This window comes from Narcine bancroftii, chromosome 4 (genome assembly GCF_036971445.1).
Source record: "Narcine bancroftii isolate sNarBan1 chromosome 4, sNarBan1.hap1, whole genome shotgun sequence".
In the NCBI taxonomy this organism is placed as follows: domain Eukaryota; kingdom Metazoa; phylum Chordata; class Chondrichthyes; order Torpediniformes; family Narcinidae; genus Narcine; species Narcine bancroftii.
This window is the reverse complement of record NC_091472.1, coordinates 245,928,542-245,954,733: the sequence shown is the minus strand read 5'-3', so window position 1 is coordinate 245,954,733 and position 26,192 is coordinate 245,928,542. Positions and strand designations below refer to the sequence as shown.

At 40.2% G+C, this 26,192-nt stretch overlaps 1 protein-coding gene across 13 annotated transcripts in view; it reads right to left on the bottom strand.

Annotated features, from left to right (window-relative positions):
* Window positions 1-26,192, bottom strand: part of dnah7 (dynein, axonemal, heavy chain 7) — a 359,684-nt gene that overhangs the window by 12,943 nt on the left and 320,549 nt on the right. For all 13 annotated transcript variants that reach the window (XR_011356527.1, XR_011356526.1, XM_069934600.1 and 10 more), the window contains 2 exons: window positions 7,470-7,700; window positions 3,759-3,911 (listed from right to left, as the gene is read on the bottom strand). Coding sequence is in view for 11 of the 13 variants with exons in the window: in XM_069934600.1 (XP_069790701.1) it covers window positions 3,759-3,911; window positions 7,470-7,700 (384 nt within the window). In the remaining 2 variants the exon portion in view is untranslated. The remainder of the gene's footprint in view (window positions 1-3,758; window positions 3,912-7,469; window positions 7,701-26,192) is intronic.

Genomic DNA, 26,192 nt, shown 5'->3' with positions numbered 1-26,192 from the left:
GAGATCATCCAGGTAGATGAAAGCGAATGGGAGGTCCTGGCCCACTGCATCCATCAGCAGCTGAAAAGTCTGAGCAGCATTCTTTAAAAAGACATCCTCATGAATTCAAACAAGCCCAAAGGGGTGATTATGGGAGTTTTGGGTATGTGCACTGGGATTTGATGATAACCTCTGATTAAATTGACCTTTGAAAACACCCGTCCGTGCCTCTTGCAGGTTGGCGGTAAAGTCTTGGATATGGGGCATGGAGTATCTGTCTGGTGTGGTGGCCTTGTTGAGATGTCAGTAATCACCACACACCCTCCATCCGCCTGCTGCCTTCAGGGCAAAGTGCAGGGGGGAAGTCTAGGGGCTGTCCGACCGCCACACAATCCCTAACTACTCTATTTTCTTAAATTCCTCTTTGGCAAGGGCAAGTTTTTCAAGGGAAGGTGGCACGGCCTGGCATAAAGCGGGGGGAGCCATCACTGAGAATGTGGTTCTGTACCACTAGGTTAAGTTGTGTAGGAGAATTGTGGGGCCATGACTGCAGGGAATTCCGCCAGGATGCGTGTGTAGGTGTGTTACGAACCCAGAGGACCCCAAAACCCAGCAGCAATAGATATTCACCAAGGCAAATGATTACTTCAACAAAAGTTGCTTTTAATTATCTTTAAACATGAAAACAGAATCATACTAACTTAACTGACCTAACTTACCCCCTTCTAATTCTAAACGCACGTGTTTGTAATTTGTGTAAGTTCAGGAAAGGTCTTTAGTTCATAGTCCAATCTCACTTCTCATTCTTCCAAGTTCACTGGTTGCAGGCAATTCTTAGACTGCACAGAATTTAACATTTATAAAGTTCACTAGGCTTTGGTGCTTGAAAGGTAAATGGTTACTGCTCAGGAGGGTTCTTGTCAGTTTTCAGAGAGAGATTTGTTGTTCCAGGACATCCAGACCAGTGTATTGCTGACCAAAATTGCCCTTTCAGGGTACTCCAAGTGATGACCTTTTTCTTTCAGGTCACCATTGAGTGCCTTTTTGTTTCTCTTATTCCAAGTGAAACATTAGACAGTCAGTCCTCTCCTCTTGCATGAACCACAAGGGCTTTGACCTGGCCGTCTTCCAAATGGGGCTTTTCACAAGCTTGCCAGTTTGTCTTGTTCCAGTCCCAGCTGCTGTTACTAACTGTAACACTGTCTGTCTGTCTCTCTCTCTGTCTCTCTCTGTGAGAGAAAGCCTGTTTGACTCTCTCTGCTTGCAAAACCACATAACCCTCTTAGAACAGTTCCAGACAGAAGCGGCTCTGACAAGCTCTTTCATCTGTTGCCTTTTTGTAAACAACAATCTATTATTGAAGTCTCTGGGCACTCTCCAAAGCTCTTGCAAAAGCCGTGGAGCCAATATGTCTAGCATTAGCAGAGCTCCAGTATTTTAAATAAGATCTGTTTTAAAGTGTTTGTATGTGAACCACTCTAATAAACCTTTCCCAATTTATCTCCCAAAAACATATCTATATACTCTGTCACACATGGAAATTGTTGCAGGCTAACATTCTAACCAAACTGTCAGTGGTCACCTGCTCATTTAGTTGATTGTTATTTAGTTGCCCATTCAGAGCCAGCCCTTCAGCGCTTGACGTTCTGTTTTGCGGAAACTGCCAAAATGTTTGGCCTGGAAGTCAGTCTGAAGAAAACTGAGGTCCTCCATCAGCCAGCTCCCCACCATGACTACCAGCCCCCCCACATCTCCATCGGGCACACAAAACTCAAAACGGTCAACCAGTTTACCTATCTCGGCTGCACCATTTCATCAGATGCAAGGATCGACAACGAGATAGACAACAGACTCGGCAAGGCAAATAGCGCCTTTGGAAGACTACACAAAAGAGTCTGGAAAAACAACCAACTGAAAAACCTCACAAAGATAAGCGTATACAGAGCCGTTGTCATACCCACACTCCTGTTCGGCTCCGAATCATGGGTCCTCTACCGGCATCACCTACGGCTCCTAGAACGCTTCCACCAGCGTTGTCTCCGCTCCATCCTCAACATTCATTGGAGCGACTTCATCCCTAACATCGAAGTACTCGAGATGGCAGAGGCCGACAGCATCGAATCCACACTGTTGAAGATCCAACTGCGCTGGGTAGGTCACGTCTCCAGAATGGAGGACCATCGCCTTCCCAAGATCGTGTTATATGCTGAGCTCTCCACTGGCCATCGTGTCAGAGGTGCACCAAAGAAGAGGTACAAGGACTGCCTAAAGAAATCTCTTGGTGCCTGCCACATTGACCACCGCCAGTGGGCTGATCTCGCCTCAAACCGTGCATCTTGGCACCTCACAGTTCGGCGGGCAGCAACCTCCTTGGAAGAAGACCGCAGAGCCCACCTCACTGACAAAAGACAAAGGAGGAAAAACCCAACACCCAACCCCAACCAACAAATTTTCCCCTGCAACCGTGTCAGCCTGTCCCGCATCGGACTTGTCAGCCACAAATGAGCCTGCAGCTGACGTGGACATTTACCCCTCCATAAATCTTCGTCCGCGAAGCCAAGCCAAAGAAGAAGTGAATTATTTTGAAAATCCTAAACAATTATTTATTTTATGAACATTGTAAATATTTGTATAGCTGCACTGAATAAGAAATTATAACCTTACTAATATATTGGGGTACTGCAGGTGAGATTATTTATTAATAATTCACATTAAAAATTCATACTAGAAAATGTATTTTTTGTAATACTAAAATATCTAATATAGATTTTATCATGATTAAAATAAATTATATATCCAACATATGAGCATATAAATCATTTGCTCACCGTTTTGCATATATTAATACTTGAATAGTTCATTATATATTTTTAGATGCAATATTTATTCAGGAATAAATGATTTGGTTCAGCAAGTCAACTAAATCTGAAGTTGAATGCAAAATATCTGAACAAAATAGTCCAATGATATCATCACTTTTAAATGGTTTTATATTTTAATATCAAATAGAAGGGAAATGGAGGTGAATAATGCTACAAATATTAAACTTATTGGTTCCAAAAATAAGCAGCCTTGCATAATGAGCTTGGGATTTAATAAGAAAAAGAAAGTTGGGGTACATATCGTTTGATCAAAATACATTGGATTTTGAGTTAAAATACAATTTTAAAAACCCTTCATACAATCTAATTGTCATGGTTTCTTGGGCTATCTTATGTGTGTTGGTCTCAACTTGCCACCCATGTTTACACATAACCCCTTAATATTGATGAAATAAACTACCTCAACTTTAAAGATAAAACAAATTTAGCTGATTTCATTAATCATCAGAAAATAAATTAGGGTTTCCATCATCATTTTCACTGTTTGACTGAGCTACATTTCGACAATATTTTAATTGGGTAAATATATTTATCATTTTACAGACCTTATTGAATTTTGTGTTCATGTTTATGATGTACTGTCTGATGTAAATTAAATTGAAATGCATCAACCTGAATCACATAGTTGTGTTGTGAGATCGGTCTAAAAAATATATTATTTAAATAAAATATTTTTTTAAATATAAATATTATGCAAATTAATGGGCAGAATACTGGGCAGAACAGATGCAGAACTGAACTGTTAATACTGCTACATCTAAAATTAAGCCATAAAAGCTAATATCTTTTACTACAGTGTCAATTTTGAAATGGTTGGTATCACAAGGGATTATGTGATGAATGGCAGTTTACTAAAATACAAGCCACTGAAAAGTGAAAAATTCTGAATGCACTCACCTGTAAGAATCTCAGTCTGTCTAAGAAGTCACGTATGTAGCTACCAAGTGGCTTGAGACTTGGATATGATTTACTCATCCACATTGCTGGAATCTTTCCTGTCAACATGCGTTTCACCACCTCCTCTAATTCATCCGACATCACCACCAGTCCCTAAACAATCGTAGAATATGAAGTATAAATTGACAAGATTTTGAACAAGCACATAACAAAAAAAGGGAAGACACCTCTTTTTAGATAGTTGTCCACAGATGTGATTCATTGTAAATAGTAAAGAACAACCACCAAAACAAGGAATTGGAATAAGTCATTTACTTCTTTAGTTCTTTCATCATAGAATTAGATCATGGTTGTTCTTAACTCTGTAATGGGTCAAGAGGACCCCAAAATCCAGCAGCAATATAAATTCACCAAGACAAATGGTTTACTTAATTAAAAGTTACTTTTAATTTTCTTTAAACATAAAAACAGGATCAAACTTTAACTTATTGCTATTAACTTATCCCCCTTCTAATTCTAAGCTCACAAGTTCAGAAAAGTTCTTTAATTCACAGTCCAATCTCACTTCTCATTCCTCCAAGTTCACTAGTATCAGGCAATTCCTGTTCCGTGCACACAATGTAACATTTATGAATCTTCAGCAGGCTCTGGTGCTTAAAGGTAATTGGTTATTGCTCAGGAAGGTTCTTGATGGCTTCAGAGAGAGATTTGTTGCTCATTGGACACACACAAACTGATTCTCTCTGATCAGCCTCTTCAGTGTCTTGCCAAAGAAACTTGCCCATCATGGGTTTTCCAAATTATAACCTCTTCTTCCAGGTCACCACAGAGTTCCTTTTGTTTCCCCTATTTCAGGAGAAACACTCTAGCCAGCCATTTCCTCTTGTATGGGCCACAAGGGTTTTCAACAGGCTGAACTCAGAACTCACAACCCGTCCTCAAATGGGGTTTATACAAGCTGCCAGCTTGTTGTTGCAGCCTCCAAAAGCCACTCTCTCTTAGAGAAAGCCTGTTTGGTCTTCTCTCGATATTTCTCTCTCTGCTTGCAAATCCACATGACCTTTTTAGAAAAGCAAACTCCAACCAGACAGATAGTGGCAGCAAGCCTGTTCACCTGTTGCTTTCAAAACAATAATCCATTTATGCCTGCTTTTGAAATTCTTTAGCAAAGCAGTCTCATTGTTTTATTGTCTTTGCAAAGGCTGACAGCTAAGCTCTTGCATTTTAAATGAGATCTGTTTTGTGAAGTGTTTGTGTGAAGTGGCCTACACTCTAAATCTATCTTGTTTAAAAATTTATATATATATATATGTATATATATATATATATATATATAAAATACAATATATGTGTCATAAGTCTACTTTCTTTACATGACATTTGTATTCTTGCATCTTGATCTATCACTCTTAGAGTTAAGAGATTCTAGACATTGGAAAACAAAGATAACATTAAAAATAAATTACACTAATTACAAATAATTAAAACTATTGTACAAGTTTAATGCAACCTCGCTGCAGGCACATGTACAACCTTGGTTTCTTTAAAAGTGGAATTTTCTTGCAACGGATTGTTACTGCTACCACAACTACACTTTAATCATTATCATGAAGGATAAGAGAAATGTTCAAATCATGGCTGAAGCACTGAGAAGGGCAACTTAATGATTATCCAGGAGAGACCAGAGGTATTTGGATTATGAAGAGTGGATCCAAGGACTGATTTTCAATGAGTGTAAATGGGAGAAAGCTGTAAGAGCAAAGTAATTCCACAGTGCTACCTCAAAATAAATAGTGAGTAGAAAATACAGATCCATGCCCAAATTAACAAAATATAACATTAGGATTGATATCAGGAGGTGCTTTTGATATAAAAAAAAATCAACACACAGGAAGCTAAATAGAACAGAGTGATAAATAGAACAAAAGCAAATTAATTTCACATGTTTGAAAAATATAAATAGTACGCTGGACCAAACAATGTACATAAATATAAGATGTTGGAAGGACGAGGGTAGAAACAGCCTTCTGTGTAAGTGACCAACTACTAAATATGGAATGTAAACTACATTATTTTCTCACTGATAGATCAGAATTCACCTTTTAATTTAGCATTTAATTCAGATCAATTATTCACTTCATTCAAGTTCAAAAGCTCAAGGACTTTTTCATTGTTTTCAAATGCTTCTAATGACGAGTCATTTGGAAACAGATGGGGGAAAATTAAGAATATCGAACAAATAAACATTTTTTATAGATGATAAATTTTTAAAACTATGTTAATTGATTTAAAACACTGAATTCAATAAACAAAGAAGAATAAATGGGCACAGGCCCAAAAACACTGGCTGTCTTTTACTTCTTGTGGACCCTGCGTGGCCTGCCGAGTTCCTCCAACCCTTTTGTGTACCATCCTAGATCCCAGCATCAGGAGATTTTCTTATTTTACAGAAAAATAACCAGCTTATCTACTGAATGTTGATCAGTGACTCCGTTCTTCTAAGGCTGCTGCATAACATGGGAAAGCTAGCCGAACCCACTGCACATGCCCCAACCTAAGACTTGCACATGCGCACAGGAATCAAGATGGTGGCACCCAGCTGATGGACCCCGGGACACTGATTAACAAAGTAAGTATGCATCTTTTAGCTCTTGCATGCCTTGTATCCCTGTTATAGTTTGTCAAATCCAACATTTGATTAAAAAGTTTGCTTTAAGACTTCGGTTCTCCATGTGTGTGGACAAAATTCTGACTTACGCCCTTTTCAAGATACGACCGATCCTTCGGTCCCAATTACAGTTGTAAGTCGGGAAGTACCTGTATTTGGAAATAGCAATTTGAAAACAACAAAAGTTCTGGGACCCTCCAAATTTCCTCAATAGCAAAGCAATATTTGATGAGGTCTAGAATTAGGCTGCAGTAGTTCAATTTGTCAGGCAAGAGATTTATTCTAACTCATTCCAGGGACATAAAAATTATTCCAAAATTAGCCGATGAACTCATAATCTAGTACTCTTTAGTCCATATGATTTTTCACCATCTTTATGGAAATTAAAGATTATTGTCATATCTTTTGAACAAACTACCACTTTTTTTTTCTTTGTATACTCTACTGTTAAAATGTCTGAACACAGCTCTCATAAATTACTTCATGTCTCCATTACTTCTCATCTCCATCCACATGGCTTCTGTGTTCTGGTCTCCTAAACTCTCTTAATGAAAGAGCATCACAGAGCTATTCCTCCACCTTTTATTAGCTTCCAAAATAAGACATTCTGTTCAAGGACACTCTCGGTCATCCTGCAGTCATATCCATATCCATACCCGGTTATACTTATTTAGTTCAACGTGGTTTAGTTTCATTGATTTAGTTTCAACTGTTTCATGCTCTAGTTTTGTCTTTTCATTATTTTTGTGACCCTTTGCTTTATCTTCCAATATACTCTTACACTTTCACTTTTATCCCTTCCTGTGCAGTTTCCCTCAATATTCACTCAAATCAATTTCCTTGAAGATAGATTCAGAGTGAAACTATATTGCTGTTACAGTCATTCTTTTTGAAAACTACCTTTATCAAATATGGTAGTAACATTTAAAACTTACATAAAGAGAATTTTTTGCAGAATACAGGACAATTTCAGTTCTACAATTGCATATCCGTTGCATTATGAAACTCTAAAAATTATGTTCACCATGATAATGAAAACTAACCTGAATAGCTTTTTGGATGTTGATGCAAGATTCTCTAATTGTTCTGAGTAATATATTAAAACGACCCATTTCTTGCACCAGCACAGTGTTCATGCTCTGGTTATATGTAGTTGGGTATTTTCTCATAGCTGCTTCGATGTCAAAGTTAGAAGGCAGCCTACTAAGGACATCCACTGACACCTCAAAAACAACCTCATCCGTTGACTTTCCAGCTCCACCAGTGGTTCGAGACTGTAAAAATGAAAATTTTATGGGCCATCAAACATGGATTCACTTTTGAATGATCATCCATGACATCACAATCAATAACTCTCAAAATCTCCACAAATTTTTCATCTTCAGCAGAAAGAAACTGAACAAAATCAAGCCATGGGAGCAGAGCTTCAATAATTTCAGTATTCTTTTTTTGATTACTTGTGCATCTTTAATTGACATCAATGTTGAGGTATACATAAACACTTATTCCATTGTAACTGTTGACATAAGAATTTGTAATGGAAATCTATAGAGGAGTTGAACATGTGTTTTTAAAACAGAGAATGAATATAGAGATTGTACTTAAAATATTCTATTTGCAGCCATTTGCACATATTACATTAGTAAAATTAGGGTATCCGTTTTGTCCTCAAACCTCATTTTTGGATATAATAATTTTTAATCTATTATCATTGATATTTGTGTATATAGTGTATTAATATTTTGCTTTACACTATAATTATTGCCACGTGCAGTTGTAACTTCATGTGAAAAGCACCTTGGAACCATGCTGCAAATTGTCTGCCAGCATTTAGTACCTAAAAAATTATAAATAACAATAATTGTGGGTAATAGTAATACAGTCACTAAAATTAAACATTGTTCTTAAAAGATTTTCAACAATTATGTCAGATGCATTTTAGTCTGAGTTGTGACTATTTCTGAGGTTATAGTGATAGATTACATAAATTAGTATTTGGCAAAACTTTGAATTATTACAGATCATTGAATAAAATGCACAAAAATTCTTGGTCCTTGAGGTCCATGTTAACAGTGTAATGTGCTTTTATGCTCCAACCTATTTGGTTTTCACAGTTAACAAAAATGAGAAGATGCAAAAATAATTAATACAAAGTAAAATATTAGAAATCTGAAATAAAATCGGTGTTTGTTGAACATATTCTGCAAGTCAGGGATCAGAATGCTTCTGGCAATAGAATAGCAACCAAAATTCTTCAGAATGCTTCTGGCAATAGAATAGCAACCAAAATTCTTCAGAATGCTTCTGGCAATAGAATAGCAACCAAAATTCAAAACATGTTTCTCCACAGATTCTCCCAGTCCTGCTGAATACTTTTAGAAATTTGTTTTGAACTAAAATACTCTAATTTTAACTGAGTATTGCATGCAAAGTAGCCATGTTAGTCTTAAAGATAGCAACCTTTCATTTATGTGCCTTTTGAAAATGTTGCCTCAGAGGCCAAAATCTCCAAAAAATCTTGAGGTTAATAAACCAACTTTAATCTGGGATTTTTTTTAAACCTACTCTATTGTGTTTTGTTGTATAAGAACTGGCAGATAGTAAATGCAAGCAGGCTTTTTCCACTGATGTGAGGTGAGGTTAAAAACTAGAAGACATAGGTTAAGGGTGAAAGGGGAAAAGATTAAAGGGTACATTAGGGGCAATTTCACATAGAGAGAGAGGTGGGAATGTGGAATGAGCTGCCAGATGAATTGTAAAATGCAGGCTCAATTTTGACATTTAATTAAATAGACGCTGTTTACATCCGGTACCGCACGGATGGCAGTCTCTTCAATCTGAGGCGCCTGCAAGCTCACACCAAGACACAAGAGAAACTTGTCCGTGAACTACTCTTTGCAGACGATGCCGCTTTAGTTGCCCATTCAGAGCCAGCTCTTCAGTGCTTGACGTCCTGCTTTGCGGAAACTGCCAAAATGTTTGGCCTGGAAGTCAGCCTGAAGAAAACTGAGGTCCTCCATCAGCCAGCTCCCCACCATGATTACCAGCCCCCCCACATCTCCATCGGGCACACAAAACTCAAAACGGTCAACCAGTTTACCTATCTCGGCTGCACCATTTCATCAGATGCAAGGATCGACAATGAGATAGACAACAGACTCGCCAAGGCAAATAGCGCCTTTGGAAGACTACACAAAAGAGTCTGGAAAAACAACCAACTGAAAAACCTCACAAAGATAAGCGTATACAGAGCCGTTGTCATACCCACACTCCTGTTCGGCTCTGAATCACGGGTCCTCTACCGGCACCACCTACGGCTCCTAGAACACTTCCACCAGCGTTGTCTCCGCTCCATCCTCAACATCCATTGGAGCGCTTTCATCCCTAACGTCGAAGTACTCGAGATGGCAGAGGTCGACAGCATCGAGTCCACGCTGCTGAAGATCCAGCTGCGCTGGATGGGTCACGTCTCCAGAATGGAGGACCATCGCCTTCCCAAGATCGTGTTATATGGCGAGCTCTCCACTGGCCACCGTGACAGAGGTGCACCAAAGAAAAGGTACAAGGACTGCCTAAAGAAATCTCTTGGTGCCTGCCACATTGACCACCGCCAGTGGGCTGATAACGCCTCAAACCGTGTATCTTGGCGACTCACAGTTTGGCGGGCAGCAACCTCCTTTGAAGAAGACCGCAGAGCCCACCTCACTGACAAAAGGCAAAGGAGGAAAAACCCAACACCCAACCCCAACCAACCAATTTTCCCCTGCAACCGCTGCAATCGTGTCTGCCTGTCCCGCATCGGACTTGTCAGCCACAAACGAGCCTGCAGCTGACGTGGACTTTTTACCCCCTCCATAAATCTTCGTCCGCGAAGCCAAGCCAAAGAAAAGGATAGGTACATAGATGGGAGGGGATATAGTCTGGGTGCAGGTCAATGAGACAAGGCAGACTAATAGTTTAGGATAAATTAGAAGGGCCAAAAGGTCTATTTCTGTGCTGCAGTGTCCTATGGTTCTGTGGTTATAACTTTACTCCACTTTCTGTTTATTATCTTTGCAAAGCAAGGTGACAGAAAATTAATGTTCCATATAATCAATGAATCATAACTGATTAGCTCAAATGGAGATACACAGGAGACTGAAGATGCTCGAATCTGAAGTTAAGCACAATCTGCTGCAGGAACTCAATGGGCTGAGCAGCATCAAAGGGGAAAAAAGAATGCCTGACATTTTGGGCCAAAACCCTTCAACTCGTCTGAATCTTTTTGTTTCCGTCTGGTCTCTCTTTACACCATCATCATTATCTCTTATCAGATTCTAGCATTTACAAAGTACTAAGTTCAGATTTATTGTCAGAGTAAATGTCTGACATCATATACATCCCTGAGATTCTTTTTCCTGCGGGCCAGGCAGAATTTCTTCTCATCAGAAGTGCAAAAAAACTGGACTCAAGAAAAGATATGTATACAAAAGAGAGGTAGACAGACTGACTGTGCAATACGGAACAAAAAGTAAATATTCAGTCATAAATAATGTGCAAAGTAAGAATCCTTAAATGAGTCTCTGATTGAGTTTGTCCTTTAGGAGATTGATGGTGAAGGGGTAGCAACTGTTCCTCAACCTAGTGGTACAGATTTTATGGCACCTATAACACATGCTGGATGGTGTGGATTCTTGATGATTATTGCTGCCCTCTGATGGCAGCATTCCATATAGATTTTATTGATGGTGGGGAGAGTTTTGTCTGTGATGTACTCAGCTGTGTCCACCACCTTTAGCAGGGCTTACTGCTCAGGGGTTTTGGTGCCTCCACACAAGGCTGCGTTGCAGCCAGTCAGGAATCCTTCCACTAGAAATAGGTAGGAGTTTGCCAAGATTTTCAATGTCATGCCTTCGCAAAATCCTGAGGAAGTAGAAGCACTGATGTGCTTTCTTCATAATGACATTAGTGTGTTGGATCCAGAAAAGGTCCTCTGAGAAAGTAACTCCAAGGAATCTAAATTTGCTAACCCTCTCCACCTCTGACCCCAGTGATCACTGGATTATACACCTTTGGTTTTCCCTGTGGGCTAAACTCTGAACTTCTGTAAATAGATAGTAACTTGACATATTCCATTTTTATTCAACAAAGTTGCCTCTATTTGAATATTCATGATTCATCAATTGTTGAGTTCAATGTGGGTCAAGGTAGGTAGAAATTTAAATTTAACATACAAGTTAGTGATGTCAAAATTTTCTGATGTATTGCTTCAATGCGCCAGTTATCTTCCTGTGGATGAGAAATCAGAAAATCTACTCTATGTTGCCACATATGCCCATAATAAAAGATGGAATAATTGAGGAACTGCACCGTACTGTAAACCTTTAACAGAAAATATTATGGGGTTTTTTACTTTCTTCAGTCCCTTGTGGCAGTCTCTTTACATTTTTGCTGTCTTTTAGCAACATATTTTATGGTTTTCAAAGAACATAAAATACTAAAAGCATCAATATGCATGTATAAAAGTAGAACATACAAGAAATATAATTTTCAAAGATAGTTACTCTCATGTAACTGGAAGGTTAATTGCTGTATAAAAATAATTGAAAACAGAAGGCAGAGGAGGAAACATAAATGTAGTCAGTTGATGGGTCTGAAATATGACCATTTCAATGCAAGGAGATGAACTTAGAGTATGCATCTGTACACAGAATTACGATGCTCTGGCTATTACAGAGACTTAGCTGGCAGAAGGACAGGATTGGCTGATGCACCTACCAGGGTTTAGGCGTTTTAAAAGGAACAAGATGGAAGGGAAGAGAGAGGGAATAGCATTATTGGTCAGGGATAATATCATCACTGGAGAAATGGAAGATGCTATAGAGAAAGAATCTACTGAGTTAGTGTGGGTGGAAGTCATAAATAGGAAGGGAGCAATCGCTGTACTGGGAGTAGACCATCAGCCCCCAAATAGCCCTCAGGGCACCAAGGAAAAGATAAATAGGCACACTTTGGAATCGTGCAGAAATGACAGGATTGTTGTTTTGGGAAACTTCAACTTCCCTAATAATGACTGGCACCATCAGATTGCTCATCTGACTTCAAGAGGCAGAATTTGTCAGGGATGTCCAAAAATTCCTGACATGGTATGTGGAGCAGCTGACGAGAGAGGCCACACAGGGTAATGAAATTGGTCAGGTGACAGACCTCGCAGTAGGGGAGCATTTTGTTGATAGTGACCACAACTCCCTGAGCTTTAGCACAGCTATGGGCAAAGATAAAAGTAAACAAAATGGCAAAATGTTTAATGGGGAAGGGCTAATTACGATGGGATGAAACAAGAATTTGGGAGAGTAAATTAGGAACAGATGTTCCTAAGCACATTAAGCACATTAGTAATGTGGAGGATGTTTAGGGCTATTTAAGAAGAAGAAGGAAGCCTGATAGATTTAGGAAGCAGGAAACAGGAAGGCCTCATAAGAATTATATGGCAGCCAAGAAGGACAGGAGAGCTCGTAGGAGGCTTGAGAAGGCCTTGGCATGTAGGATTAAGGATGACCCCAAGGCATTCTATGCTTTTGTAAAGAACAACAAGAGTGAAGATGGAGCTGCTTAAGGATAAAGGATGCAAAATGTGCCTGGAGGCAGAAGAGATTGGAGAGTTCCTAAATAAATACTTTGCTTCAGTATTCACCAGAAAAAAGGACCTTGATCAGGGTGAGGTCAGAATAGAACAAGCTTGTGCGCTGGACAATGTTGAAATGAGGGAAGAGGAAGTTTGGATCTTCTTAAAACCAATAAGATTGATAAATCCCTGGGGCCGAATGTGATAATCTCCAGGTTGCTGTGGGAAGAGAGGGAGGAGATAGCTGGGGCATTGGCTATGATCTTTGAGTCCTCCTTAACCACAGTGGAGGTGCTAAAGGATTGGAGAATGGCAAATGTGGTCCCCTTGATTTTAAAAAAAAGGTAATAGGGAGATTCCTGGAAATTATAGACCAGAGAGTCTTATGTTAGTGGTGCGCAAACTATTGGAGATGATTCTTAAGGATAGGATTTATGAGTATTTGGAGAAGTATAGTCTACTCAGGGTTAGTCAACGTGGCTTTGTGAGGGGAAGGTCATGCCTCGTGAGCCTAATTGAGTTTTTTCCACAATTTAATTAAAATTTGCATAACAATTCATTTTTATTCAAGCAAGCACACACCAAATAAAGCAAAAAAGTAAATAAAACAACATAAATAATTCCTCAAAAACAATTAAATTGAAATGATCTATATGACCATGTTAAACTTGTTTGTTAAAATAAGTTGTACAAAACAAAAAACCCAAAGACTAAAACTAGATCTAATCAACCCTCTTCCTCTTATCAAGGTTACATTGTATAATTTAAAAATATATGATAACGTGGAACCACTGGCGACTCTACCCCACCCCGCCCCCCAAGAAGAGGCAATGAATGAGCAGAATATACTGCAAATTGTTAATTCTTCCAAATATTAAAAAATTCTAAGAATAGGCTTCACAATTTCATAAATTGAAACTTTCCATCTTTATTAATGCATCTAATTTCTTCTAAACTTAACTAGGACATTACATCATAGAACCACTGTGTATGAGTAGAGGATGAACCATTTCTTTCCATTTCAATTAGATTGCTCATCTGGCTATCAACGTGATAAAAGTTAAAACTTTTTCCTGAGATGCTGACAATGGTTTATCTGGATCACGAGAAAAACCAGATACAGCAATTAATGGACAAGGTTCAAAATTGATCTTAAAAATTGATGATAAAGTTTGATCCTTCCAGAATCAGTATCTATGTCTAAGATTAAGAGCAAATGGGAACGAGATTTGAACATAACATTTTCAGATGACTCCACTGTCAGTTTGATGTATGACACTTCATTTTGTACAAGGCATTGTTTTATTACAATTTAAGGTGGAACATAGACTTGTATGTCCAAACTTAAATTATCATGCTTTTATGCAGATGTTGATCCACACTGTGAGAAATGTAACATTTTTGAAGCTTCTCTGATCCATATGTTTTGAGAATGTCCAAATTTAGAGAGATTCTGCAGACATTTTCCAAACGAATTAAGATTTTTGAGGTTAACAAAAGAAATTGATGAAGGTGGAGAGTTGATGTGGTCTATCTGGACTTTTGTAAGGTATTTGACAAGGTGCCCCATGAGAGACTCGTTCTGAAAGTCATGAGTCATGGGATCCATGAAACCTTTGCTGTGTGGATTGAAAATCAACTTGCATGTAGAAAGCAGAGAATAGTAGTGGATGGAAAGTATTCTGCCTGGAGATCAGTGACTAGTGGAGTTCTGCAGGGATCTGTTCTGGAACTCCTCTGTAATTTTTGTAAATGACCTAGATGAAGGTTCTGTAAGTAAGGTACGAAGGTTGGTCAAGTTGTGGATACTGTTGAAGGTTGTCGTAGGTTACTAAAAAATATAGACATGATGCAGAGTTGGGCAGAAAAGCAGAGATCAATCTTGGTAAGTGTGAGGTGATGCATTTTGGAAGGTCAAATCAGAAGGCTTACAGGGTTAATGGTTAGATCCTTAACAGTGTGAAGGAACAGAGAGATCTTGGGGTCCAAATCCATACATCCTTCAAGGTCGCTGTGCAGGTTGATAGGATAATTAAGGTGGCCAATGGGATGCAGGGCTTCATTAATAGGGAGATTTTGCTCAAGAGTCATGTTGCAACTCTACAAATCTCCGGTGAGACTATAAGTATTGTGTTCATTTCTGGTCACCTCATTATAGGAAGGATGTGGAAACTATGGAGAGGGTGCAGAGAAGCTTTACCAGGAAGTATGTCTGGATTTGAAAAATGTCTTATAAGGGAAGGTTAGCAGAGCTGGGACTTTTCTCTTTGGAGTGAAGAAGGATGAGAGGAGACTTCATAGAAGTCTGCAAGATTCTGAGAGGTATGGTTAAGGTGGACAGCCAGCATCTTTCTCCCAGGGCAGGAAAAGCAAACACCAGAGGACATCTGTACATCGTGAAAGGAGTAAAGTTTAGGGGAGATATCAGGAGTATTTATTTTTACATACAGAGTTGTGGATGCCTGGAATGCCTTGCCAAGAGTGGTGGTGGAGGCTGAAAAAGTAGGGGCATTAAGTAGACAGGCACATAGATGAAAGAAAATTAGAGGGTTACAAGGTAGGAAAGATTTCATATTTTTTGGTAGGAATATATAGGTAGGCACAACATCGAGAGCCAAAGGGCCTGTACAGAAACTGTCCCAAAAGCTCACATCAGCTTTTAATATTCCATACTGAAGGATCATTGAAACCAAAGAAATAAAGACTTTCATTTTACAGGACAACTTGAAGAATTTTACAGCCAGGAGTAAAATTTTTGAAGCATCATCAATGTGGGCTGCGACATTAGAAATGCGGCAGCCCACTCTGCATAGCAATCACCAACAAATATCAATATGATTATAACTTGATATTTTAGTACCATTAGTTGAGGAATCTTCTTTGGCTTGGCTTCGTGGACGAAGATTTATGGAGGGGTAATGTCCACGTCAGCTGCAGGCTTGTTTGTGGCTGACAAGTCCGATGCGGGACAGGCAGACACGGTTGCAGCGGTTGCAAGGGAAAATTGGTGGGTTGGGGTTGGGTGTTGGGTTTTTCCTCCTTTGTCTTTTGTCAGTGAGGTGGGCTCTGCGGTCTTCTTCAAAGGAGGTTGCTGCCCGCCGAACTGTGAGGCGCCAAGATGCACGGTTTGAGGCGATATCAGCCCACTGGCGGTGGTCAATGTGGCAGGCACCAAGAGCTTTCTTTAGGCAGTCCTTGTACCTCTTCTTTGGTGCACCTCTGTCTCGGTGGCCAGTGGAGAGCTTGCCATAGAACACAATCTTGGGAATATTGCCTAAAATAGCAAGGATAGCTACCCTCCTTTTGTCTGAATATGTGCCAATAAGGATTCTTCATTCACTTGAGAGAGCCAATGGAACTACCATTTATCATCTGACTTGAAAGATGACACCTTTGACAACGCAACAGTCTCACCTTATTACATTGGAGTATTAGCCACAAATATTATGCTTGAGCCTCTGGAATACTTCTTGATCTGCAATCTTTTGACTCAGAGCACCAAATTAAATTGACATACTACTTTAAATATGACCTGAGCTGGATTTACTGCTCAAATTGGGGAAGCAGAAACCAGATAGGGGTGACAGATTGAATTACATGTTTAATTCTGAATCTGATCAGCTCAACTGCAATTTTAAATTGCAGATGACAAGGACACCCAAGCTGATCTAGTGGGATCATCTATAAAATACAAGATGATGATATAATTGGAGCTCAATGTTCTATTTTAATGTCTGGTCTGAATGGAGGGGGTGTGCCCCTGACACAACCTGCTGAGACCAGTAAAGTCAGTAAACCATTATTTCTGAAACAAGAAAGTCTGCAAACTCTGTGATTGTAGTAGCTACACAAAGTGCTGATGAAACTCTGCAGGCCCCACAGCAGCCACAGGAGGCAAAGGAGTGACCCCTTCGACAAGTATGATTATTTCAAGGAATCATTATTTTTAGTGTTTTCTTTTGACACTGATGAGAGACCACATCAACTCCCTACTTGTCTATGCAATTACAGAATCTTAGGCTTCACCTGTCTTAAATATATTCCCTTCCAGTGTAGTATGCAAGTCTTAAAATTTTACAGGTCTTTGAAGGTCCATATACTGCCAGTATAAAGAGATGATTGGCTGTTCATGTCCATGTTTTTAACAGATAGTTTTTCTGGGTAATTTAAAGAGATTCATGCCACTGCTTGCCCATCACCCAATTTCTTTCCTTGTTTCAAATTTCTAGAGCAAATATTAATTTTGTGGAGAGGACACAAAGTTTTAAATGCCAGACTCTTTGGACGTGATTAGGCATACTAAGAAACTGAAATATTAAAAGCTCTGAACAGATAGGATGTTTACTACATTCAACATGCATAATTTTCTGTTAGTACAAGAGTCTTTTATCAACTTTATTTTTTGTTTCGCACTTATCATCCACCTTTCAGTTTTTTAAGATTCTTGGTCCCTGACTGTTTATCAAACATTTCAGTAATGAATTGCTGCATGTCCTTGTCCAAATTCACTGTATTTCTTTGTTTACCTCAGAGTTCAATGGTAAATTGAACTGCCTTTTAGAAATCATTCTCTTTTAAAGTATAGAGGGTAATATCAATCCTATCTCACAAGAAATCTCTGGCATTGGTCTAACTACCAGGCTAATTTAACTTACTAGTGCAAAGTTACCAAGTGATCAATGAGTGGCCTTTGAACATAATATAAACCAAGTAATGAAAAAGACAAGAGCACACCCACTGCCTCAGAATCAACCAGCAGCTCCATGTTTATCAAGCCAGGGTACAAAGAGCCTTGAGTAAAACAAAAAGGTCTGCAAACACCGTGATTGAAGTAAAATCACAAAGCTGGAGAAGCGCAGAAAGTCAAACAGGGTACTTTATACGGCAAAGATAAAGATACATAATCATGTTTTGGGCTTAAGTCCCTCATCAAGATATGAGCAAAATGTGGGCAGGCACCTGAACAAAATAGTGGGAGGGGAAGAGCATAGACCCACAAGGTGGGAGAGTACTCCTGCAAATAAGGGGAGGGGGAATAGCTCCGTAAATGGAGAGGGATGGAGAAGAGAGAGAGAGAGAGAGAGAGGAAGAACAAAGAGCCTTTATCTGCATTTTCTGATCCAAGAGTCTAGAAATGCCCAAACAATGATTGAGCCTCTGGTAAAGAATCTCTTCCCTTGAACCATCAGGCAAAAATGAAGGTAAAACACTGGCCACTGACAAAGCTGTAATTGATAGTGAATTTCTGAAGGTCTCCTCACTGATTGTAAGGTAAAAACATCATGAGCTGGGAATGTAGAAGGAGTCACTCAGTGCTGGGCCGTAACAAGATGCAGTTGTGACCTTGTACTCTCAAGATAAGAGTGGGGATGACAAATTGATGCGCAGGAAACTTGCAGAGAAGGATAGCAACAGTTTATTCATTGGACAATGTCATGGTATGATAATTTACTAAGTACGTATCCTAAGGTATATAAAAAACACCACTTGCTGATAACGGCAGAATGCGCCTTCTCCAACTAACACTGTTAGTTGCAAGTGTTACAATCTGGTAATAAAGAACAAAGAACCTTGATTTCAACTCAGTCTGGTGTCTGACTCACTCATTCATGAACAAAGCAGACCTAACATGATTGCTAGGGCCACAGAATCTATTCACCATTCAAAGATTTACTTCAGAGTGAAAGGATTAAGCCTAGCAGTATTCCCATAATCTTGGTGAAGACCAGCTCTGTTGAAGACGTTTAGGGCAGGAGATTTAGAAACAGTTAGAAAGATCAGGTACAATACCTAGAAGTTCATTTCCAATATGAAGAGACAATAACAGACCAAGCTGGAGTCTCACATCTATTGTAGGGGTTGCACATCACATAAGGTGAAACAAGGCAGTATCATCAACTGTAATACTTCTCTTCCAGATGAGCTCATGGGTTTCTATGCTCACTTTGAAAAAGTAAACAATAAAGAACTCTCACAAATCTCCACAGACTCCAACCTGTGTTCCGCAACTCTGTTCTCCCAGAATCTTAGGTTGACATGAACAGAACCTTTCAAAAAGGTGAATCCTAAGAAGTGGTTCCAGCCCAAATATGGAACCTGGTTATGTCCTTAAAACCTATGAGAACCACTGGCTGAAGATTTTTATGGACATTTTCAACCTCTTGCCGCAATGGTCAAAGGACCCACCTGCTTCAAAAGGACATCCATCATTCAAGTGTCTAAGAGGAGCAAGGTCACATGCCTCAAAGAGCATCATCTGACACCTACTGTAACATCTACTCTCAGACACCTCCTCTAACTTACCTTTCAAACAGGACCCCACCAAGAAACATCAAGCCATTGTCTCTCACACCATCAATGACCTCATGGTTTCAGGTCATTTTCCTCACCCAGGCTCTAACCTCACTGTTTCCCAACCTTGCACTGTCTGAATCTATCTCCTACCCAAGATCCACAAACCGAATTGTGTCAGTAGGCCTATTATTTCCATGAGCCCCTATCCCACCAAACTAGTATTATCTTCTCTCGACTCAATTCCACTCTTCCCACATCCACCCCCCCCCCAAAAAAAAAGCAGTCCAGATGCTGCCTACCTACATCCATGATACCTCATCGGCTCTCCTCCTCTTTAACAATTTCCAGTGTTCCTGGGACTCAACCACCACATTTTCACCATAGATTTCCAATCTCTTTTTATCCCCATTCCCCCTTATAAGAGGTCCCAAAGCCCTTTCTTTCTCAAAAACAGACCCAACCAGTCCCCCACCCCACCGATAGCACTCTCCTTTACCTCGCAAAATTTGTTCATCCCACTTTCTCCAAGTCAAAGGGTTAGCCATAGGACTCAAATATGCTTGGCTTTTTGTTGGCTAAGTGGAGCAATCCATACTACAAACCTACACATGCTAGACCCTTTACGCTTTCTCTGCTACCTTGATGACTACATTGGTGCTGCCTCCTGCACCCACGTTGAGCTCTTCAACTTTATCCACATTGTGGATAACTTCCACCCTGACATCAAATTCACTTGGTCCATCTCTGGCAACACTTTTCCCTTTTGTCAATCTCTTTGGCCCCTCTCCACCCCTAGACACAACTACAGGATTCTTAATTATTCTTTCCTACCATCCCACAAGCCTCTGCAATTTCTACCACCAGACACATCCTCCCCTTCCCCTCCCTCCTTTCCACCCCCTTGCTATTTACTCCTGTGACTGCATGAAATGCCACATTTGTGCCTATATCTTCTTCCTCACCACCACTTGGCACCCAAAACTGTCCTTCTAAGAGAAGCAGCACTTCATCTGTGAATCTGCAGCGGACATCTACTGCACCTGGTGCTCCCATTGTGGCCTCCTCTACATCGAAGAGACTAGTTGGAGGCTGGAGGAATATTTGTTGAGTATTTTTGCTCAATCCACTGTAATAACAGGGATCTTCCAGTGACCAACCATTTTAATTCCACATACCATTCCCATACTGACATGTCTATCCATGATCTCATGCACTAACAAACCGAGGCGACCCACAAATTGGACAAACAGCACCTAATATTCTACCTGGACACACTATAACCAAGTGGCATTCTCCTTTCTCCAGATTCCATTAAATCCCCTCCTCCAAATCTCTCTCTTCCAGCTTCCCACCCTTTTCCCTCTCCATTCAGAGAGCAACCCTCTCTCCCATTTCTTCAGCCTTTTTTGCTCTTCTACCCTCGCACCTATATCCATCTGTGATCTCTTACCTGTTAGCCTGTACTTCCCCCTGCTCCTTTCTCCTTCCTCTCCTCCCCACCATTTTATTTTGGCACCTGCCTACTTTGGGCTCACACCTGATGAAGGACTCAGGCCTGAAATGTTGGTTACCCTTTACTTCCTATAGACACTGAGCGACCTGCTGAGTATTGCACTACAATCACAGTGTCTGCTGACTTTCCTGTTTCACAACAGTCTACTGTGATGAAGTGCATCAAGAGATTGGTTATGGAGCAAATCAACTCCTCACACTGAAAAGACGTCCCACTAAATTTCACTGATCATCACAGCCGGTCAATGACAAATCTATCTCACTGGCCTTCTACTCTGCTTTAGGTCACCTAGACTACAGAAGCACTAATGTCAGATGTTGTTAATTGACTATAGCTTAGTGCCTGAGAAACATGACCAAGGTGAAGGATCTGGCTCTCTGTTCATCCATCTGCAATAGATCTTTGACTTCCTCGTGAACAGACCTCAATTAGTGCACATTGGCAACATCGCCTCCTCCACGCTGACCATTAACATAGGGGCATCCCAAGGCTGAGGGCTTCGTCCTTTACTCCATTCCATGTAGAACCATGACTGTGCAACCAAAATCAGCTCAATTTACAAATTCATGGATGACACCACCACCACTGGCCAAATAACTAGAAATAATGACACAAAATACAGGATGGAAATCACAAACCAAGATGGATGGTCCCAGAACAATAATCTTGCTCTCAACATCAACAAGAGATGATTTTAGGAAACGGAGGCCAAGGGACCATACAGGTGTCTGGATTCACGCTAGGGTCAGAACCTTCAGGTTCCTGGGAGTCCATATTCCAGAAGACTTTCTGTAGCAGCATTGTGGAATGTTTACTGACTGGTTGCTTCACAGCATGGTAATGATCATTCAGGTGCCCAGGAATACAGAAGGCTGCAGAACATAGCCAGATCCTTTACAGGTTTCGACCTTCCATCAATTGCAGACATCAATGTGAGATGCTGCCTCAAGAGGGCAGGAAACATCATAAAAGACCCCCATCATTCTGGTTACAATCTATTCTCATGGTTACCTTCAAGCAGAAAGTACAAACATCTAGAAACTAACACTTCAAGGTCCAAAAACAGTTTCTTTCCAGCACCTCCCCTTGTTACACTAATCAAGGACTGCTCTGACAGCACAAAAGGACTGTTTGCATGATTACAAGACACTTTGTTTTGCATGAGGATTACTGTGAATATATACATCTAATGTATTTATTGTTTTTTTATGTAGCTTTTTGGCTTCGGCAAGTAAAATTTCAATGCCTATGTACACTATATAGTGAGTATGGCAATAATCCCATTTTATCTCAACCCTTTTTGCTGCTAAAATCAGGAAGAAGATACATAAGCAGCAAGTCCAGCATCTTGAGGTTCAAGAGCATTTTTCCCAAACAACTATAAGGCTCTTGGGTTGCCCTTGCTACCCTAACAATAAGCTACTCTGTGACCACAAAATGACCTGTCTGCACTATTTCATTTACTGAACTCTTTTCTTGCAGTAACTGTAAATGTGAATATGTATTATCTATCATTTATATGAATTATTTCTTTTTGTACTGGGGTAATTTAATACATACTATTGTCTTTTTCTGAAAAAAAATGCCTGTTTGACTGCAGTAAGTAAGAATTTCAGTGCATATGTACATTCTACTTATGACAATAAACTCATGAGCTTTCTTTTAGAATCAGCTGCCACAACCAGGATGTACACACTTGGTTGCTCAATCTTCATAAATAAACCACTATTTTTGACATTTATTATTCCATGTTTTTCTAAGATTGAGATAACAAATAGTATGAGATCATTAGCACAAATTAGGATAAATGACATTTTATAAATTTAATTACAAGCACCTATAGACTGAGTTAAAAGTATCCATTAGTTGAACTGAATGATGAATTTTTCTGCTGCGTACAAGTTGTATCCAGGAAGCAGCTATTCTATATATTTCCAACAACATTGAATATTTAATATAGCTAATGAATATCTAAATTGAAAGATAATCTCAAGGAAATTACAAAATAGATCGATAAGTAAAACAAAGCAATATATAGTATCTTAATGCAATATCTGTTAAGCTCCTTTAAAAAAAAGGTAAAAGCTTTGACTATACGAAGCAATTTGCCAAGTTAATCTTGCATCATTACCAGAAATGGGATGAAGAGACCAGAAAATGTGAAGGTCAAGACCTTAAAAGGAATCACTAGGATGCACATGCACAGAATATTCACACCGTTTAGCAATGAGATCAGACCTGATGCAACTACCAGCAGAAAGCCACATCCACAGTCAGTGTATAATAGGGAAGGACATCATGAGTCTAGACCAGTAGGCTACTGCCAACCCCTACCCCTACCATCACCTCTATCAACAACAAACAAAAACATTTTCAGGGCTGTATGGCTCATTCCTTTGGTGAAATGAGTTGGATAGTATTCACCACACTTTCCAAATGTTTCCTTTTCAAAATGGTGATCAGATCAATTATATGCATTTGGTTATCAAGCAGCTACGTACAGATGCCAATGGAGCAGGCAGTGAGTTACCAACTATGTTTTAATTTATTTTTAAAACTTAGACATACAGCATGGTCACAGGCCCTTTTGGCTCACGAGCCCTGATGCACCATCAATTACTCAAACGACTGTTGTTGAAAAAGTAATCGGACTTTATTCACTGAAAAACACACATCCATACTGACCTGCACTAAGAAGGGGACTATGGAACAGTCACCTTTATACAGGGGTCTGTGGGAGGGGCCACAGGTACAGCTGGCCAATGGGTATGCCCGACCAGACAATTATATGCAAACAGTGATTTATCACAAGCTCATGCCACTCAATTACATTTAATTGACCTATAACCCTTGGTACATGTTGAGGAAGTTACCATAATATTACAGACAAGTCAATGCAGTAGCAGATTATTCATTAGGCTGAGTAGGCTGAAGCCTAGGGGCCCGGAAGGTAAATAGGCCCATCTGTGATTTGATTGATCACTCGACAGGCCAATGAAAAGCTGGCATCCATATGGAGAGCATGACGTACAGCTAATAAGAGTTGACATCAGGGATGCGGGGGTGGGAACATCATGCAGCCAATGTTGTGAATAGAGATCGGTAACAACTGTTGCCTTGAGAATAAACACCCCATAGTCACAGTAACCATGGAAACTGTTACCCATCAACAACTTAGACCCAGAGCAAGGTACCACCACGCCATCAGAATCAGGCCACAGCGGTCGTTGACACGTGCTGACGAAGGGCTCAATAGGCCTTAGTGTTCGCCAGCTGCTGCTCCGTTGAAGTCATTGTGTGGTTGGGTGTTGAAGCTTCGCTCATTCCCTGCACCCAAGGGAGCCATAGCATGACTTAAAAGCCCGACTATAGCACAGTGACTGTGCGTATTGCGTGACTTGACGCTGCTTGATGTCATGGGCTGCGTGGTTTGGTCCAGATTGGCACCATTTTGTGCATAGGCATGAAGCCTCTAATGATCAGTAATCGGTCCCCGGGGCACTGATGGAGCCGGGGCCCAGGGGCGTTGAGGCGCTCTTGGATGCTGCCGCTGATGCTCTTGGAAAGATTTCATTGGAAGATAATACAGGATTATCACAAGAACTTCAAGAATGGCATGTTACATCAATCTGCCAGAAAAATGAAAAATGTACATGGAGGCCTAGATTAAATGATGATGGGTCTATGGAACGAGCTGCTCAAGGAAATGTGAAAGGTTGGATTTCCTTCCAAGTTTATGAATTAAAAGATCAGGCAATGAAGGAACAAGATGGTACTCTTGATTCTGATTCACCATATTTTGAAAAACAGTATCTCTCCCTCCAGGGGAGAAGATGATCATTCAGATGATGACCCAAGTGACTATGAAGTTTCTTCACCTCCAGATATGACACAACTGTCTGGAATGGATGTTGAACTATTTTCTGAGAAAGAGGACTGGGAGAAAGAACTTAATGAAGCTTGTCCCTATGATGAAGATGACCTGGAAATAATCAAGCAAAAAAGTTATTATGAAGGGATACTTGTTTGGCAGGGAAGTGAAATTTACAACCCAAGCCTTGTTCATGCTCCCTCATTCAGAGCTAACACTGTAGATATTCCCATCGTGAAAGGACAGTTTGATGATGCCGATGAATGAAGTTGAGAAATTGCATCCAATGGGAAGAAAGACACAAATTTGTAAACTTAAGTTGCTTTCATTCAAACTTCTTAATCTAACTGCACTCTGTAATAAGAAAATGTCCTTCTCCTGCTGTTTATTTTGTTTATTATGTTTCTTCAGAATTTTCATTAATATTGTTTGGAAAATCGTTAAAGTTTCAGAAGCCTGAATACTTAGATGTTTTTGCTCAGAAGGGATTTGAAATTAGTAAAATGAATCAATAGTGCAAATGTTTCATTTGCCAAGCTTTTAATGGCAACCTTAAAATAGTTTGAATACTTACATAGTTTTTATTGTAACTTGAGCAATAAATGTTTCATTCCATGCAAACCTACATTGTCATTTAATTGAACAGGTGGAAATATTACTTCAATATGTTCTGAAGTTTACTATGCACAATAAACGTTCAAATATTTGTTAGAAAAAAAAAGAATCAGGCCACAGCCACATCCCGGAGTGGGTACCTCCACGGTGGATGGGGATGGTGGCAACCTCTGCAGTCCCTCGGGAGCCATGTGCCACCCTGGTCTATGTTTACCATGTCCGCAGGTGATTCTGGCTTGGGCTCATCGGCCCAGTTGGAGGCCTGACACACAGCAGCAATCTCTCTATATTACCAGCTGCTGCTTGTGCCCAGAGGCTGCGGATCAAAATGCAGGGATGGTGTGTAATAATGGGGAAGAGGGAGGAGGGAGCCAGCCTGCCCGACCACATGTTGATTGCATCAGAATCTGGTAGCCAAATACTTCCAGAGCAGAGAACAAAGCCAGCTCGGTGGCAGAGGGACAGATGACCCTTTGAATCGAGACCCTTAACCAGGAATCAGAATTCTCCTCCTCCTCTACACTGTATTCTATTCAACAAAGGATGGGGGCTGTGAGGCAGGGGGGCGGGGGGGGGGGCGGCTGACTAAAGCTCTAGGGTCTAGGTGGTAGTTAATCCGCCACTGAGTCAATATCAATCTCTGGACACAATCCTCTGGAAGAACTCAGCAAGTCAAACAGCATCTGTGGGAGAGAAATAACAGACAATGCTTTGTGCTGGAACCCTTCATCAAGAGTGGAAATGAAGAGAGGCCAGTAAAAAGAGAATAGGGAGGGAGGAGCAGGTCAATCCATGTGTCATTGGTGGTCCAGGGAGAGGTGAAGTATAATGAACTTAGGCTGAAGATTGGCAGACTTCACCCAAAGGCT